General features: G+C 43.2%; 1 protein-coding gene across 5 annotated transcripts in view; it reads left to right on the top strand.

The window, feature by feature from the left end:
• The window catches only part of LOC124132816 (extracellular serine/threonine protein kinase FAM20C-like), a 95609-nt gene that overhangs the window by 46213 nt on the left and 34692 nt on the right, over positions 1 to 14704 (top strand). For 3 of the 5 annotated variants that reach the window (XM_046496957.2, XM_046496956.2, XM_046496959.2), the window contains exon 2: positions 7558 to 8378. In XM_046496957.2, the coding sequence (XP_046352913.2) occupies positions 7822 to 8378 (557 nt within the window). In that variant the 5' untranslated portion in view covers positions 7558 to 7821. Of the gene's footprint in view, positions 1 to 5614; positions 5634 to 5753; positions 5921 to 7557; positions 8379 to 14704 lie in introns of those variants that run through there. The other 2 variants (XM_048392418.1, XM_046496958.2) reach the window with 2 other exon arrangements.

Genomic DNA, 14704 nt, shown 5'->3' with positions numbered 1-14704 from the left:
ATTCAAAAGCAAACGTAACCTGTTGTTGCAGATAACGATATTTCTTACTTGCGCGAAAATCAGCCTGTTGAGCAAAGAAAACAATGTGATTAGTTGCCAGGAGTTTGGGGGGTATCCGGCTAATCAGCTACGAGGTAAAGAGTTATCTTTTAACAAAAGGCTTCAGTCTTGTATGCTTCACATCAAGTGACATCTCGTTGTCTAGACTGGGCGAGTCTACCTTCGTTAATAATCATCTGATATGGTTCGTTAAATTACACGCAAACTATTGAGTTTGTTTGTTGTTTACCGCTCCACTCGGCAATATTACAGTTTTATGTCGACAGTTGTAATACTATCGGAAGACAATCCAGTGACTGATATTATGAGCAACGGTCCACGCCGTCGGGGTTCGACGACACGCATTCAACCAAGTCACCGAGCATGACCACCCGATCCACTAAATCGCCTCTTACGACAAGCATAGTTTTAACTCGTTGGTTGGTTGATGCTTTGTTGTTTAACGCCGCACTCAGCAATATTCCAGCTATATCACGGCGGTCCGTAATAATCGAGTCTGGACCAACCAATCCAGTGATTGACATTATGAGCATCGATCTACACAATTGGGATCAATGACATACATCAACCAAGTCAGCGAGGCCGACCACCCGATGCCGTCAGTCGCCTCTTACGACAAGCATAGTCGCAGTTTTAAGGTTTGGTTCACAAACCTACTCAACGAAGTACTGAGGTTTTGCAAGAATTAACGTTACAATATCACGAACATAAGGATCTCACAACATATTTACGTTGAGAGGGGAATAAGGCTTACTGACTCGCCAATAAATCTGGTCAGCGGCTGTGTATGTATTTGAGTTACGTGAAAACCACGACTGCATGTGTGCGTTCATCATCATTATATGACTGGACTGTTGGTAAAACCGCGTTCACTGACTAACCCACTGTCATAACCCATCTGAAGTAACAATGCTAACACTTTGTTAGTTGGCCTGGACTGAGTGAGTGAGTGTGTGAGCGAATGAGTATGGTTTTACGCCGCTTTTAGCAATATTCCGGCAATATCACGGTGGGGAACACAGAAATAGGCTTCACACATTGTACTTATGTTAGGAATCGAACCCGGGTCTTTGGCGCGGCGAGCGAACGCTTTCACTACTAGGCTACCCCACCGCCCCTAAACGGGACCGACTTGGTCTAGTGGTAGAGCGTCCGCCCGGAGAGCGGATGGTCCGGGGTTCGATCCCCGGCCGCGTCATACCAAAAGACGTTAAAAGATGGCACTCGGCATTAAAAGTTAAAACAAGGACTGGTGGCTCGGAGTCAGAATACTGTGTCTGAGTAGGGTATTCATGAGCTAGCACTATAAATCAGCATCAGTCCGGACTAGTACAAACAACCACACACGCGCGCGCGCGCGCACACACACACACACACACACACACGTGCATGCACGTCGCTATGTAAATGCAATAATCTTGGACGCGACGTTTAAACCCAATTTCACCTCACCTCACCTTAACTGGGACTGAAACCAGTCTATCTCGTGATTTCTCAAACGCTGTTGGTTTTGGACACTGTGCTAATCTCCCCTTTATAAGAAAGATACGACATAATCCCCCAGTTTGTACTTGGCAATGTAGTTGTTTCTTCAAATAACGCTGCAATGCAGTGAGTAAGCTTACCTATATGTGCACTCCCGTTAGGCTGCTTTGCCATACTCGGTCCTACGCACAATGGCGTCCGTTTGGTTACTTAAGAGCTCACTACACGTGTATTCGAATCCATGTTTGCCTAGATAAATACACAAGCAGACCCACCTGTCGGTGCGCGGAGCTTGAGGGTTTGTTTGTTTCTCCTGGCTACTTTGACATGCACGCGCGCCACAGTTGTTTCTGAGCTCCCACCCTAAGACGAACAGATGGTCGTGTTGAAAATTACCTCTCACACTGATGTGCCCGGAGCATGTATTGATATAGGAGTATGTAGTCGCAAAGTGTTTAGTTTTTAAAACTTCTGGATATTTCTTTGATGAAGCATTTTGATTATTTCTCAAAGACCGTTATCTAGTTTTGAAACAGATGTTTAGTTGAAGGTTTTACCAAGTCAACTGATTTAATACCAAGCCCTGGGGTGCAGTTCTATATGATTATTGTTCTTCTGATTAAACAACCGTAATCGTTGTCAAGAGAACAACTCAAGCTCTTGTTCAATCAGAGCGCGTTGTTTGATCACGTGATGTACATATTTGTCTTACGATAAGTGCAGTGTAGACAGTACATTTCGTGAGACAGCGTGATGCAGGTGCGTTTCGTGAAGTTTTTTATAGATATTTTAGAGAGTTGGTGACAATCACATACTTGTAAGATATATATATATTTATATTTTCCGAGAGAGAGAGAGAGAGAGAGAGAGAGAGAGATTGCAAAGCGAAATGTATCCACCCTTGCTATTAAGTTACTGAAGATATTGACAAATTGATCAAAGGACATGAACACTTGTCGCAGTACTAATTCCCTCTTGGTCTCCCTCAAATGAATCGTTATATAACCAAGTAGCCAGCATAGTTCACACAATAAAATACTAAAGCACGAATGGCTCCTCGCGTCGTTGTCGATGAAGCCACCACTGGTATTTCGACCTCCCAGCCTAGACTATTCAAACTAAATTGCAAATCGACACAAATTCTTATATTGATGCACAACTGCGAACAAACGACCACTGTTTGGTTATACCCGCGTGACGTCATTTTTCATCTACAGTTTCTGAAAACCCGGAAATTTTGTTTCTCTGCCACGTTATAGTTAATCTGAGACAGTTTGCAGATTCTCCCGATATCTTGTAGGATTCCATTGTTCCGCCAGCGGAACAGAACAGAGATACGCGAATGCACCATAGCTATGACAATACCATTATCGATTCCATTCACTTCCTGGATCAGGGTATTGAACCGTTGAGTTCCACTATGAGGAATTACTCTTTGAACCAATCTATAAGACACAACTACATACTGTTATATATTCTGAACGAGCTGCCGTTGGTGTTGGGTGAGTAAGGCTTTGGTTTATTTAGCATACCACCTTTCTAGATATTTATCCCCATCAGATGATTATTAATTTTGGAAAATGAGTTTACAATTATTGTGTCAATGGATATAATTCAATGGTTTGCAATTAATACCTAAAAAGCCTTGGTGGCATGGCTATACCTTTGGTGGTCTGTTTATTGTAAAGGCGAGGAGCATTTTAAGATGATACAGGGAGAAGCAAGTTGCATTAGTCCCATGGTGCCACCTTCAAGAATTGACTGACAATGTTTGGTTGGTCCCTGGCACCAATTTCTGTTAACGCCAAATTTGAATCTTTATGAATCGATGAATCTATTTACACGTACGTGTTACATGGAACTGTTATTTAGGCAAATATGTAAATTCAATTTAAACAACCCAACTGTACTAGTGACTTATTATATTGAATTCCGTGCTGTTTCCGGACAGAATAAGCACACGCATTCCACTTCAAATATAGTCGTCAGTATTAATTCGTATAGCTTCTAGCGAAACTATCGATAGTGTAGTGTGGCATCGATCTCAACCATTGACATTTTGCCTTGGCATCGATGTAGCGATAGTACCATCATCAATCCTTGTCCCAAGGCTGTACCGATTGATAATCCATGGATGTATTATAATTATATCCTAATAATAGATACGCCGACAGTACGCTAGTCTTTTATTGGGAAAACATGTTGTTGTTATTTGTATAATCTAGGAATTAAGATTGAAAGTAATAATCATTTCCTTATAGACTTGTGCAAGTCTAGATCAATCGTTACACCACCAACTAGGCTGCTGCTGTAACTGCAGCACGAGACTCATTAATTCACATACTCAATATTACATTAAATATCTCAAGTATAGCGAGTGTAGATTGTATTGATCTGTTATACTCTGAGGGAAGTGGTTTATGTTTTTTTAAGAAGCGTAAGTGTTCAAGAGTGTGTTTGTCTTAATTTTGTAAGTGTGTTACACTTGTGAGTGAACACCAGTTTTGTAGCATAACTACATAACTTGTCAAGTGGACAATGCATAGCTTGTTGCGTCCTGAGATTCTTGGGAATCAAAGGGGAGAAGAGGATTGTACTGAGAGAGGTTATTTCATTTGTATAGCGACGCGCGCGAGAACGCGCGCGTGCGTGCGTGTGTTTTTGTGTGTGTGCTTGTACTAGTTGTACGGACTAATACCAGGTTTATAGTGCAAGCCCACTGAAATACTGTGCCTTGGTTTAAATATGGACCCCCACTCAGACTAAGTATAAGAATAAGCATCATATAACGTCTTCAGATTGTTATTACGCGGCCAAAGAAACGGTGCATCGACCTTGCGCTCTCCCGGCAGACACTATCCACTAGACCACGGAGACGGTCACCTATTGATTCGGGAATGTTGGCGACAGCATGTTCATTTGACATTCTGGCGGAGTACCCCCCCTCCCCCCTCAATCCCCGAATATTAAATGATTGGACCCTAATTAAGCGTCTGTATCGTGTGTTCACATTAATATTTAATTAAATCGTTCCGACGAAGAAGAACACCTACTCATCTGCGTTAGTGGCCTACATCTTGTGTGTCTACCATTAAGAGTTCATTCGAGTGTGGCGCAATCTACAATAAGTGTATACTGTATATTAATATTTAAAAAAAATATTCGATAGGTTGTACGTAAAAGAAGGACGCCGTTATGCGGGTAACAGAGTGCTTGGGAAGGCCTGAATCACGGGAGATAACTCTTTTGATGTTGGAGTAGCTCACAACTTCGACCTCCTTCACTGCGATTACTCTGATTACGTGGAGATCAGGTTACAGCCGATCTCCGGTTACCCCCCTTGCTAAAGAACTGACATTGTAGTAATTTCTTTCAAATCTGGTATTAGACAGGCATGATGTACAAGCTGATGTTAATTAAAACCACGACCTGGCAGAAATTGCTTTCAGTTTGAGCTGAATCCCGACCAAGATGCAGCCTCCGATTCCAAAGGAAGAGCGTGCACAAAGACGGCGTGAAGTCGGATTTCAGACTTAATCCGGCCTCTGATTGGATGGCGGCTGAGTGTAATTAGTTTGTCAATTCGTATCTTTTGAAAATTCTCCTCGGATTCTTTCTAGGGGGGCACTCGAGCATAAAGTTTCCATAATCAACGCTTAAATAACCATTGTGAGTGTTCTTTTCACTCCAGACCCTCGACAAAATTATCCCACGTCTTCTCGTTGCTCGGCCACCAGGCTGAAAGGTCGACCAATGCAGACAGTCATGCTTCGCGCAGTTTGAGCGACTCCGTTGAAATCCTCCATATAATTTTATTTCGTCTGGGGTTTTTTCCCTCCAAGTCGTGTTTTTGTTGAAATTTGTCGATTTGTAAGAAGATATTTTGAACTGCAGTTCGCGACCGCCATTACCCCGTATTCAAACACCCTGTGAGCTCGGATATGAAACAATCGAAATATTTCGTGTGATCACTGAATTAAGTAAGGATGAGACATATGGATGAACAAGTTCTTTCTCGCAAGTAGGAGCGACGTTTCGGTGTATCAAACAAGTGATGTACAGAGTATGGCTGACGCACATATTAACAGGTATGAGACAGTGTTTATACAGTTGGGTGGATTAGGATGTAATTACACTGGAGTGGAGAAGCCAGTTATGTACACTGAAATGTGTCACGTAATGTATGTATATAGCGATGTGGATATGTAACGTGATGCATGTATATAGCGATATGGATATACAATCGGATGTTTTCCTGCGTTAACTTACGAATCTTGGATGAAGAAGAAGAAATCGGCTTGCCTTGATATACCAATTTGTATTTGGGTATAACAACGACCATTAGATATCCTCGTGTATATGAAAGGAATAACAGGTAATTTAAATCTTCGTAATCTTTGAAATTCACACATGTTTTCGGGACTGTCTAAGCGTACCTTCACCCGGGTGCGAGTTTGAACATAATCGGTAGGTCTATAACAACGTTACAGGTATTGAACCCATCAGTATATGGGTTAATTTATCTGTTCAAATTGGACTTGCGATTTCATATGAGGATCCAGAGGGATGGGGTGTGTATGTTAAAATTAATTTTTAATTTTATTTAAAATTAACTTTTTTCGACTGTATAGCTGTAAACCACAGCAAGTAAATGGCCAGGAATAGTCATTGTTTTGACATAAGGTAATAATGTTGAGGTACAAACACGATCCTTTATGTATACAAATTTAGAACATTTCACCTATTAACATGTCAGCCAATATTAACACGAACTGTGTTACGTATACATAAATCCTAGATCACACAGTTTTGTTTTCTAGTGTTGTAATGACGGCGATGAGGTTTCTTGTTGAAATGATTTTTCTTTTGATTCTGTATTCATAAAAAAACCTGCGTCAATCCGCAAGATGCTAAATTCAATCAAACATAAACAATGTCCAGCCGACTGAGTAAATATTGAGCGTGAACTGAAGCCTAGGAATATTGAAAGGGCAAACAATGTTATTTTTACCACTGTAGAAACAGAGAATTAAAATTACCTTTCAACAGCGTTCCATTGTTTAGCTGTTGTGTCTGTTTTACTTGAGTAAATAGACGTTTATTATGATATTCCAGTTTGTTTGTATAATTCATATTAAAAAAACCCTAAACATTTTAATACAAATACATAAAAAATAATTGTAGTGCAGGAGAAAATATTGTTTTTCAATGCTGCTTGTATTCTAAATCATACATCACGCATTACATTAAAACATTCCCTGGTTCACGTGGTAATTATACCTTATCAATAGAGCGATCAGAGGTCACTCCTGGCCTAACTGACTTAGATAAAAAATAATAATAATCCAAATCAGCACTTAACTTTAATCAGTCCCCCGCCTGTAGTCCGGAGGGTGGATATTTGGATGAGTTTACCCAAGCCGGAATCAAATCAGCTGTTGAACGTGAAGTGTAATCATTTTGAAATTTGTTGTGTACCAAGAGATCGCGGAATTTCCCGTGAAAGCGTTTCGAGAAACCACGTGGTTTCTTTCTGAACGTTTTTTGCTGGTATACACATAATGATTTACAATGCATATATATTCACACTCTAGTGAACTAAAAATATGCCTGATTACACTTATTTATGAATGGGCTTTACTGATAAATCCATCAAACAAACGCAGTATGCGGCTGTGTATTTCAAGGGGATACTCGAGTTTCAAATGTCATTACAAATCAACCCCAGGTTCAAGTGGGTGTAGTTTATGTTCTTCCTTGTCGAACTAGCAAATACGTTTCTCCTCGGTTATAAGTTTAAGTAGAACCTTAAATGTGCAAAAAATGTTTTATATCCCCCCAAGTGGCCTAATCTTGCATTATATGATGTTGTTTGACACAAACCGGTTTATCTCTTGGTTGTCTGTATTTATCAGTGAGGCTTGCTCGCGGGGTCGGCTAACTGTGTAAACATTAACCATAGCTACTGACCTAGTAAGTCTTCAAACACGCTCTTTCGTTTTTCCTTCACAGATCAACATCCAGAGAAGTTCTGGGAGCGCTGCGAGCCGAGCGGTTACCCTGATGAGAGAGAGAGCAAGCCACTGAGGCGAGTAGAGAAGCTCCACTCGAGTGACTCTGGTAGGTTGACCCTGAGCGGAGAATACGCCGTGCTTGTCAGTCCGGTGTGAAGTGTGGCGGTGTGAGGAGTTTAGCTGCACTCCACTGCTGGTGTGGAGTCGGTATATAGACAGACGGAGAGAGCCATTCATCATGAGTTGATATGTGAAGCAAGCAATGCCTCGTTGTAGACGGAAACTTTCTGTTATAGTGTGTGTCATCTGTACATTTGTACTCTGTCTCAACACTTTGATTGTCCTGAGACTATCCAACACTGCCACCCTCGCGGAGGGGGGTGGGGGCAGTCATCCCCACCCCGTACAGGACTTCGGGGACTCGGCCGGTTTGGCCCACCTGCCTGCATGGCGGAAAAGACTAAACAAGAGCAACTATACCAGCGACACTAGTCCGGAGGGGGAGGGTGTTGGGGTGGGCGACCACGAACCCTATAGACTCAACTATATGCCCCAACAGAAGGCAAACGAGCGAGATCCAGAGAAACCTTTAAAACACGTGCAAGAAAACAACAGTGTCAGTTCGAACCCAAGGACGTTCAAATCTAACTATTCCGACCAACAACTGGATAATTTTCTACGTGTTCTGAATAGAATAAACAACGAAAGCTTCCCCTTTTCTACACACGATGAAGTCCCATATTTTAAGTTTTTGCGGATGTACCGGAAAAGCTCGAGGAGGAAAGGATTTGGTCTACCTGTTTACAAGAATTACAAGGGGTAAGTGAATGAGAATTATCAACACCCTTGTGTTATTTGAAGCTTGTGTATATGTCATATGTCCATGTAAAATAACTATAGGCGGTACCAATGAGCTGTCTTCTCTGCAGTACCAGTGATGTCAAACTACGAGACTGCACCGATGAAAAGCGTCAAATCGGTATCAGCCATGTTAAAGAAATGCCCCATAGTATTGTGAGGAATTGAAACGCTAAGTAACATTTGGACAATTTCAAAAGTTAAGCACACATAACCAAATGACTTGTTTCTGTATAATGTTTTATGATAAATTCTAAAACGATGTAGGGATAGAAACAATAATACTTAATAGTTTAAAATAATTTTAAATAATACTCTAACACAACAGCTTACGCACACTTGGCTATTAGACCATTACGTTACCCTGACAAACGGTACACTGCCAGCTTGTATCCCATTTAAACAGCAGATGACCAATGTAACGACACTTATGTGGTGGCTGTGTATAATTGTATATTATTTATTTATTTCTGAGAAAATTGGTAAATTATTCATATATTTTTCGACGCCGGTGCATCAGATATTTTGTATCAGCTTTAAAGATACCCTCTGTAAACTCGTTTTTTAGTTCATTAATCCTCTTCCACACATTGCATCCATACACTTCACACATTATTCTCGCAACTAAATGGGTCGTATATTTCACCTGAATAATTAAAGGAGCTTGAAGGTACTTTGGTCGCTTCACTGAATGTCACCTCGCAATGGCCAGTTATGGAACAGTCACGTTGATGCTGACGATACATTTGCCATTTTCACTTTTTGGTTAATAACCAGTTTAAAGGGAAGTGGTATCCATGTGCAGGTCGAATGAAACATTTTCATGCAATGCATCCGCGATAAACAACTTATGTATGTCTATGGTTCTGTGTGACGCTAAATACGACCGTACATCCTTACGTATTGCGCGTATCGAAAACCGGAGAACATACAGGCAAGCTCATCAAACGCACGAACCCACCCTTTTCATACATTTATTATTCAAACATGATCATACTCATTTCCATCGCCACGTACAGTGAATATTCATGAACGCTGTTATAGAATAGATGAGACAGGATATCACACGTATTAAATGTAGCCAATGCTGCATAAGTAAAGAACATACTTAATAAAATATATATGACAATATGAATGTATGAACTTCTTTAAAGCACTATAGTTGATTGATATCAAAGTACGGCATAACATGTTCCGCATCTGTTCACATGAGATGGGAGTGAGTGAGTATGGTTTTACGCCGCTTTTAGAAATATTCCAGCAATATCACGGCGGGGGACACTAGAAATGGGCTTCACATACTGTACCCATGTCGAGAATCGAACCCGGGTCTTCAGCGTGACGAGCGGACGCTTTAACCACTAGGCTACCCGACCGCCCCACATGAGATGGGACGCAAACAGATTTGATGAATGTGACCATCAGTTCTTTTCAATGAGACCAATCCTCATTAAAATGAAGACATGAAGGACAATGCTTTCTAGCAGGTAAGGGTCTGGTAATTTATAATAGGGATGGGTGGGTCATAGGGAATCAGGGGAATGTATTTATGCACATATTTGGGGAGGGTCCGGAAAAAATGGACCTTGTATAATAGAAAATATAGTGCTTTTGCATTTTGTTCTTTCGGAAATGTCATGAAAACAATGTACACGGGGAGGGACATCCAAAAATATGACAAACATTGGGGATCCCAGGTGTCGCATGATCCTGTCAGTCAAGCAAGGCGTCACCTATGTCGCCGTCATTCTGTCAAGCATGTACGGGCCCTATTGATGCTGTCAGTCGTCTACGCGGTCATATGTTTCGCTCGCGAATCTGGCAGACATGTACAGGGTCCCATTAATACTGTCAAGCCTATTAGGGAAGCCATTTGTCGCTGTGATACTATCAAGCAAATTCGGGAACCCATGTGTCGCCGTGATACTGTCAAGCATGCCCGGGGTCATCCGTGTCGCCGTGATACTGTCAAGCATATACGGGAACCCGTGTGTCGCCGTGATACTGTCGGATATTGTCCCGGCGCGGGGTCACCTGTGTCGCCATGATACTGTCAAGCATGCCCGGGGTCACCTGTGTCGCCGTGATACTGTCAAGCATGTACGGGTCCTCTGGGTCGTGTTAATACTGTCGGATATTGTCCCGGGGTCACCTGTGTCGCCATGATACTGTCAAGCATGTACGGGTCCTCTGGGTCGTCTTAATACTGTCGGATATTGTCCCGGGGTCAGCTGTGTCTCCATGATACTGTCAAGCATGCCCGGGGTCACCTGTGTCGCCATGATACTGTCAAGCATGTACGGGTCCACTGGGTCGTCTTAATACTGTCGGATATTGTCCCGGGGTCACCTGTGTCGCCGTGATTCTGCCAAGCATGTACGGGTCCTCTGGGTCGTCTTAATACTGTCGGATATGGGTCGTCTTACTACTGCTGGATATTGTCCCGGGGTCACCTGTGTCGCCATGATACTGTCAAGCATGCACGGGTCCACTGGGTCGTCTTAATACTGTTGGATATTGTCCCGGGGTCACCTGTGTCGCCGTGATACTGTCAAGCATGTACGGGTCCACTGGGTCGTCTTAATACTGTCGGATATTGTCCCGGGGTCACCTGTGTCGCCGTGATACTGTCAAGCATGTACGGGTCCACTGGGTCGTCTTAATACTGTTGGATATTGTCCCGGGGTCACCTGTGTCGCCGTGATACTGTCAAGCATGTACGGGTCCACTGGGTCGTCTTAATACTGTCGGATATTGTCCCGGGGTCACCTGTGTCGCCGTGATACTGTCAAGCATGTACGGGTCCACTGGGTCGTCTTAATACTGTCGGATATTGTCCCGGGGTCACCTGTGTCGCCGTGATACTGTCAAGCATGTACGGGTCCACTGGGTCGTCCTAATACTGTCGGACATTGTCCCGGGGTCACCTGTGTCGCCGTGATAATGTCAAGCATGTACGGGTCCACTGGGTCGTCTTAATACTGTCGGATATTGTCCCGGGGTCACCTGTGTCGCCGTGATACTGTCAAGCATGTACGGGTCCACTGGGTCGTCCTAATACTGTCGGACATTGTCCCGGGGTCACCTGTGTCGCCGTGATACTGTCAAGCATGTACGGGTCCACTGGGTCGTCTTAATACTGTCGGACATTGTCCCGGGGTCACCTGTGTCGCCATGATACTGTCAAGCATGTACGGGTCCACTGGGTCGTCTTAATACTGTCGGATATTGTCCCGGGGTCACCTGTGTCGCCATGATACTGTCAAGCATGTACGGGTCCTCTGGGTCGTCTTAATACTGTCGGATATTGTCCCGGGGTCACCTGTGTCGCCATGATACTGTCAAGCATGTACGGGTCCACTGGGTCGTCTTAATACTGTCGGATATTGTCCCGGGGTCACCTGTGTCGCCGTGACACTGTCAAGCATGTACGGGTCCACTGGGTCGTCTCAATACTGTCGGATATTGTCCCGGGGTCACCTGTGTCGCCGTGATACTGTCAAGCATGTACGGGTCCTCTGGGTCGTCTTAATACTGTCGGATATTGTCCCGGGGTCACCTGTGTCGCCATGATACTGTCAAGCATGTACGGGTCCACTGGGTCGTCCTAATACTGTCGGATATTGTCCCGGGGTCACCTGTGTCTCCGTGATACGGTCAAGCATGCCCGGGGTCACCTGTGTCGCCATGATACTGTCAAGCATGTACGGGTCCTCTGGGTCGTCTTAATACTGTCGGATATTGTCCCGGGGTCACCTGTGTCGCCGTGATACTGTCAAGCATGTACGGGTCCTCTGGGTCGTCTTAATACTGTCGGATATTGTCCCGGGGTCACCTGTGTCGCCATGATACTGTCAAGCATGTACGGGTCCTCTGGGTCGGACATTGTCCCGGGTTGAGGTGTCACGTTCGGGAGTAGTCGGGGTTGTTTGTTTGTGACGTGTTTAGTGCGACAGGACACATTACCACAAACTTAACTGTGACAACGTCCGGCTTAGGGAGTCTTGAGACTGTGTCACGCCCACGGGCCTTAACAGATTTAGTATTTTGTTAGTCGTAATAAATGATATATGTGTACATGAACTTCTCACTTTATGCAGAGAGAGAGAGAGAGAGAGAGAGAGAGAGAGAGAGAGAGAGAGAGAGAGATGTATCCACCTTTGTTGTCAAGTTCCTGAAGATATTGATAAATTGATCAAAAGACAGGGTTCGCTTAAGAGAAAGTTTTTGAAAAAGCGATTGAGTGAGTCAGGTTTACCGCCGTACAGTTATATCAGATTAATGTGGGAAGAAAGCACGAAGTGTCGTTTGGAATGAACAATATTCAGGCTATGTGACGGCGGTCTGTAAATAATCGAACCCGGTCCACACAATCCAGTGATTGACATCATAAGCATCGATCATCAACCAATTCAGCGAACCTGACCAATTGATCCAGTTAGTCGGCTCGTACGCCAAGCATGGGCTGCTGAAGACCAATCCTCACCCGGATCTTCACGGGGGCCAACGGCCAACTAAGAGCCAATGCATACTCCAATATATAAAGTCACTGTCACCTGTGTGTCGCTATATGTCATGTCTGTGTCACTACATTTCATGTCTGTGTCCTCGACACATATGTTCTCTGTCCACAGCGACACGGGTACTACATTTGCATACTTAAAGTACAATGTACCTGATGAAGTGAAAAAACACAAACCTAATACACTGCCAGACGTGCTAACAGCTGTTAATCAAAGCTACATATTGTGCACAAACAGGACTTTTTATGAATTTTACAGGATTGACGAACACACCACAGATGTTAAGAGATGATATGCTGGATTGATTCGATGGTTGCAGATGTCAAAATGGAATAGTTTAACTAACAGTACATCACTCAATGCTTCAAACAAAACACTGAACGTCCTCAGGCTTAAAGCATACAATCGTTGGTTTGGTTTGGTTTGTTTGTTGCTTAACGCCGCACTCACCAATATTCCATAATAATGACGGCGGTCTGTAAAATAATCGAGTCTGGACCATACAATCCAGTGATTCACATCATGAGCATCGATCCACGAAATTGGGGTCGATGACATGTATCAACCAATTCAGCGAGCCTGACCACCCGATCCCGTTAGTCGCCTTTTGCGACAAGCATGGGTTACTGAAGACCTATTCTACCCCGGAATCTTCAGGTGCCTGTATACAATCGTCATCACGGATAAGTCTCTCACAAAGTATACAATCGTCATCACGGATAAGTTGTGAGACACTTTTACAGTGCAATTCTACGTATCTCTCGTAATACTGCAAACTGTCGAATGGCCAAGAAGTATTTCGATCTTCAACCATTTTACGATACACTACCACTAATTTTGATCTGAAACCCAAGCCATAATGCATTCAATATACAGCAATGGGGATATGTCACGTTCGCGTACGGGTAATGTCATCGACGTATGCTCCACTTACGGGTAATGTCATCGACGTACGTTCACATACGGGTAATGTCATCGACCCTTGTTCACGTACGGGTAATGTCATCGACGTGTGTTCACGTACGGCTAATGTCATCGACGTACGTTCACGTACGGGTAATGCCATCGACGTATGTTTAGGTACGGCTAATGTCATCGACGTACGTCCACGTACGGGTATTGTCATCGACGTATGTTCACGTACGGGTATTGTCATCGACGTATGTTCACGTACGGGTAATGTCATCGACGTACGTTCACGTACGGGTATTGTCATCGACGTATGTTCACGTACGGGTAATGTCATCGACGTACGTTCACGTACGGGTATTGTCATCGACGTATATTCACGTACGGGTAATGTCATCGACGTATGTTCACGTACGGGTTATGTCATCGACGTCGACGTATGTTCACGTACGGGCAATAATGTTATCGATGACTGTTCAGGCACAAGTAGAATCGGATTGATGTACGTTCAAGTACAAGTTATAATGACACCGACATACAATCGGCTACTAGTAATACATTGATAATATTCTTACTTTGATAATATGCAATTATTTTAATACAGCTTTTGTTTAAAAAAACACAAAGAAATGTTGTTTTTAATACTGTTTGCATCTAAACTGTATTTCGTTTGTACGAAAAGGCCCAAGTACTGAATACAGTGAGGTACTCATAGTGATATCAGGAAGAGAATTAATGAATGTCAGCTTCATTATTATGACCAGCTCATAATAATGAAGTTTGTATCCATAAATTCTCTTCCTTATGTGTAACACTTCTAAATGCCTTTCAAAGACGTAATAGTGAAATCGACAT

Source organism: Haliotis rufescens, unplaced genomic scaffold (assembly GCF_023055435.1).
Source record: "Haliotis rufescens isolate VD_foot unplaced genomic scaffold, xgHalRufe1.0.p SCAF_11, whole genome shotgun sequence".
NCBI lineage: Eukaryota > Metazoa > Mollusca > Gastropoda > Lepetellida > Haliotidae > Haliotis > Haliotis rufescens.
The sequence above is the reverse complement of the archived record's forward strand: the minus strand, read 5'-3'. Positions and strand labels throughout refer to the sequence as shown.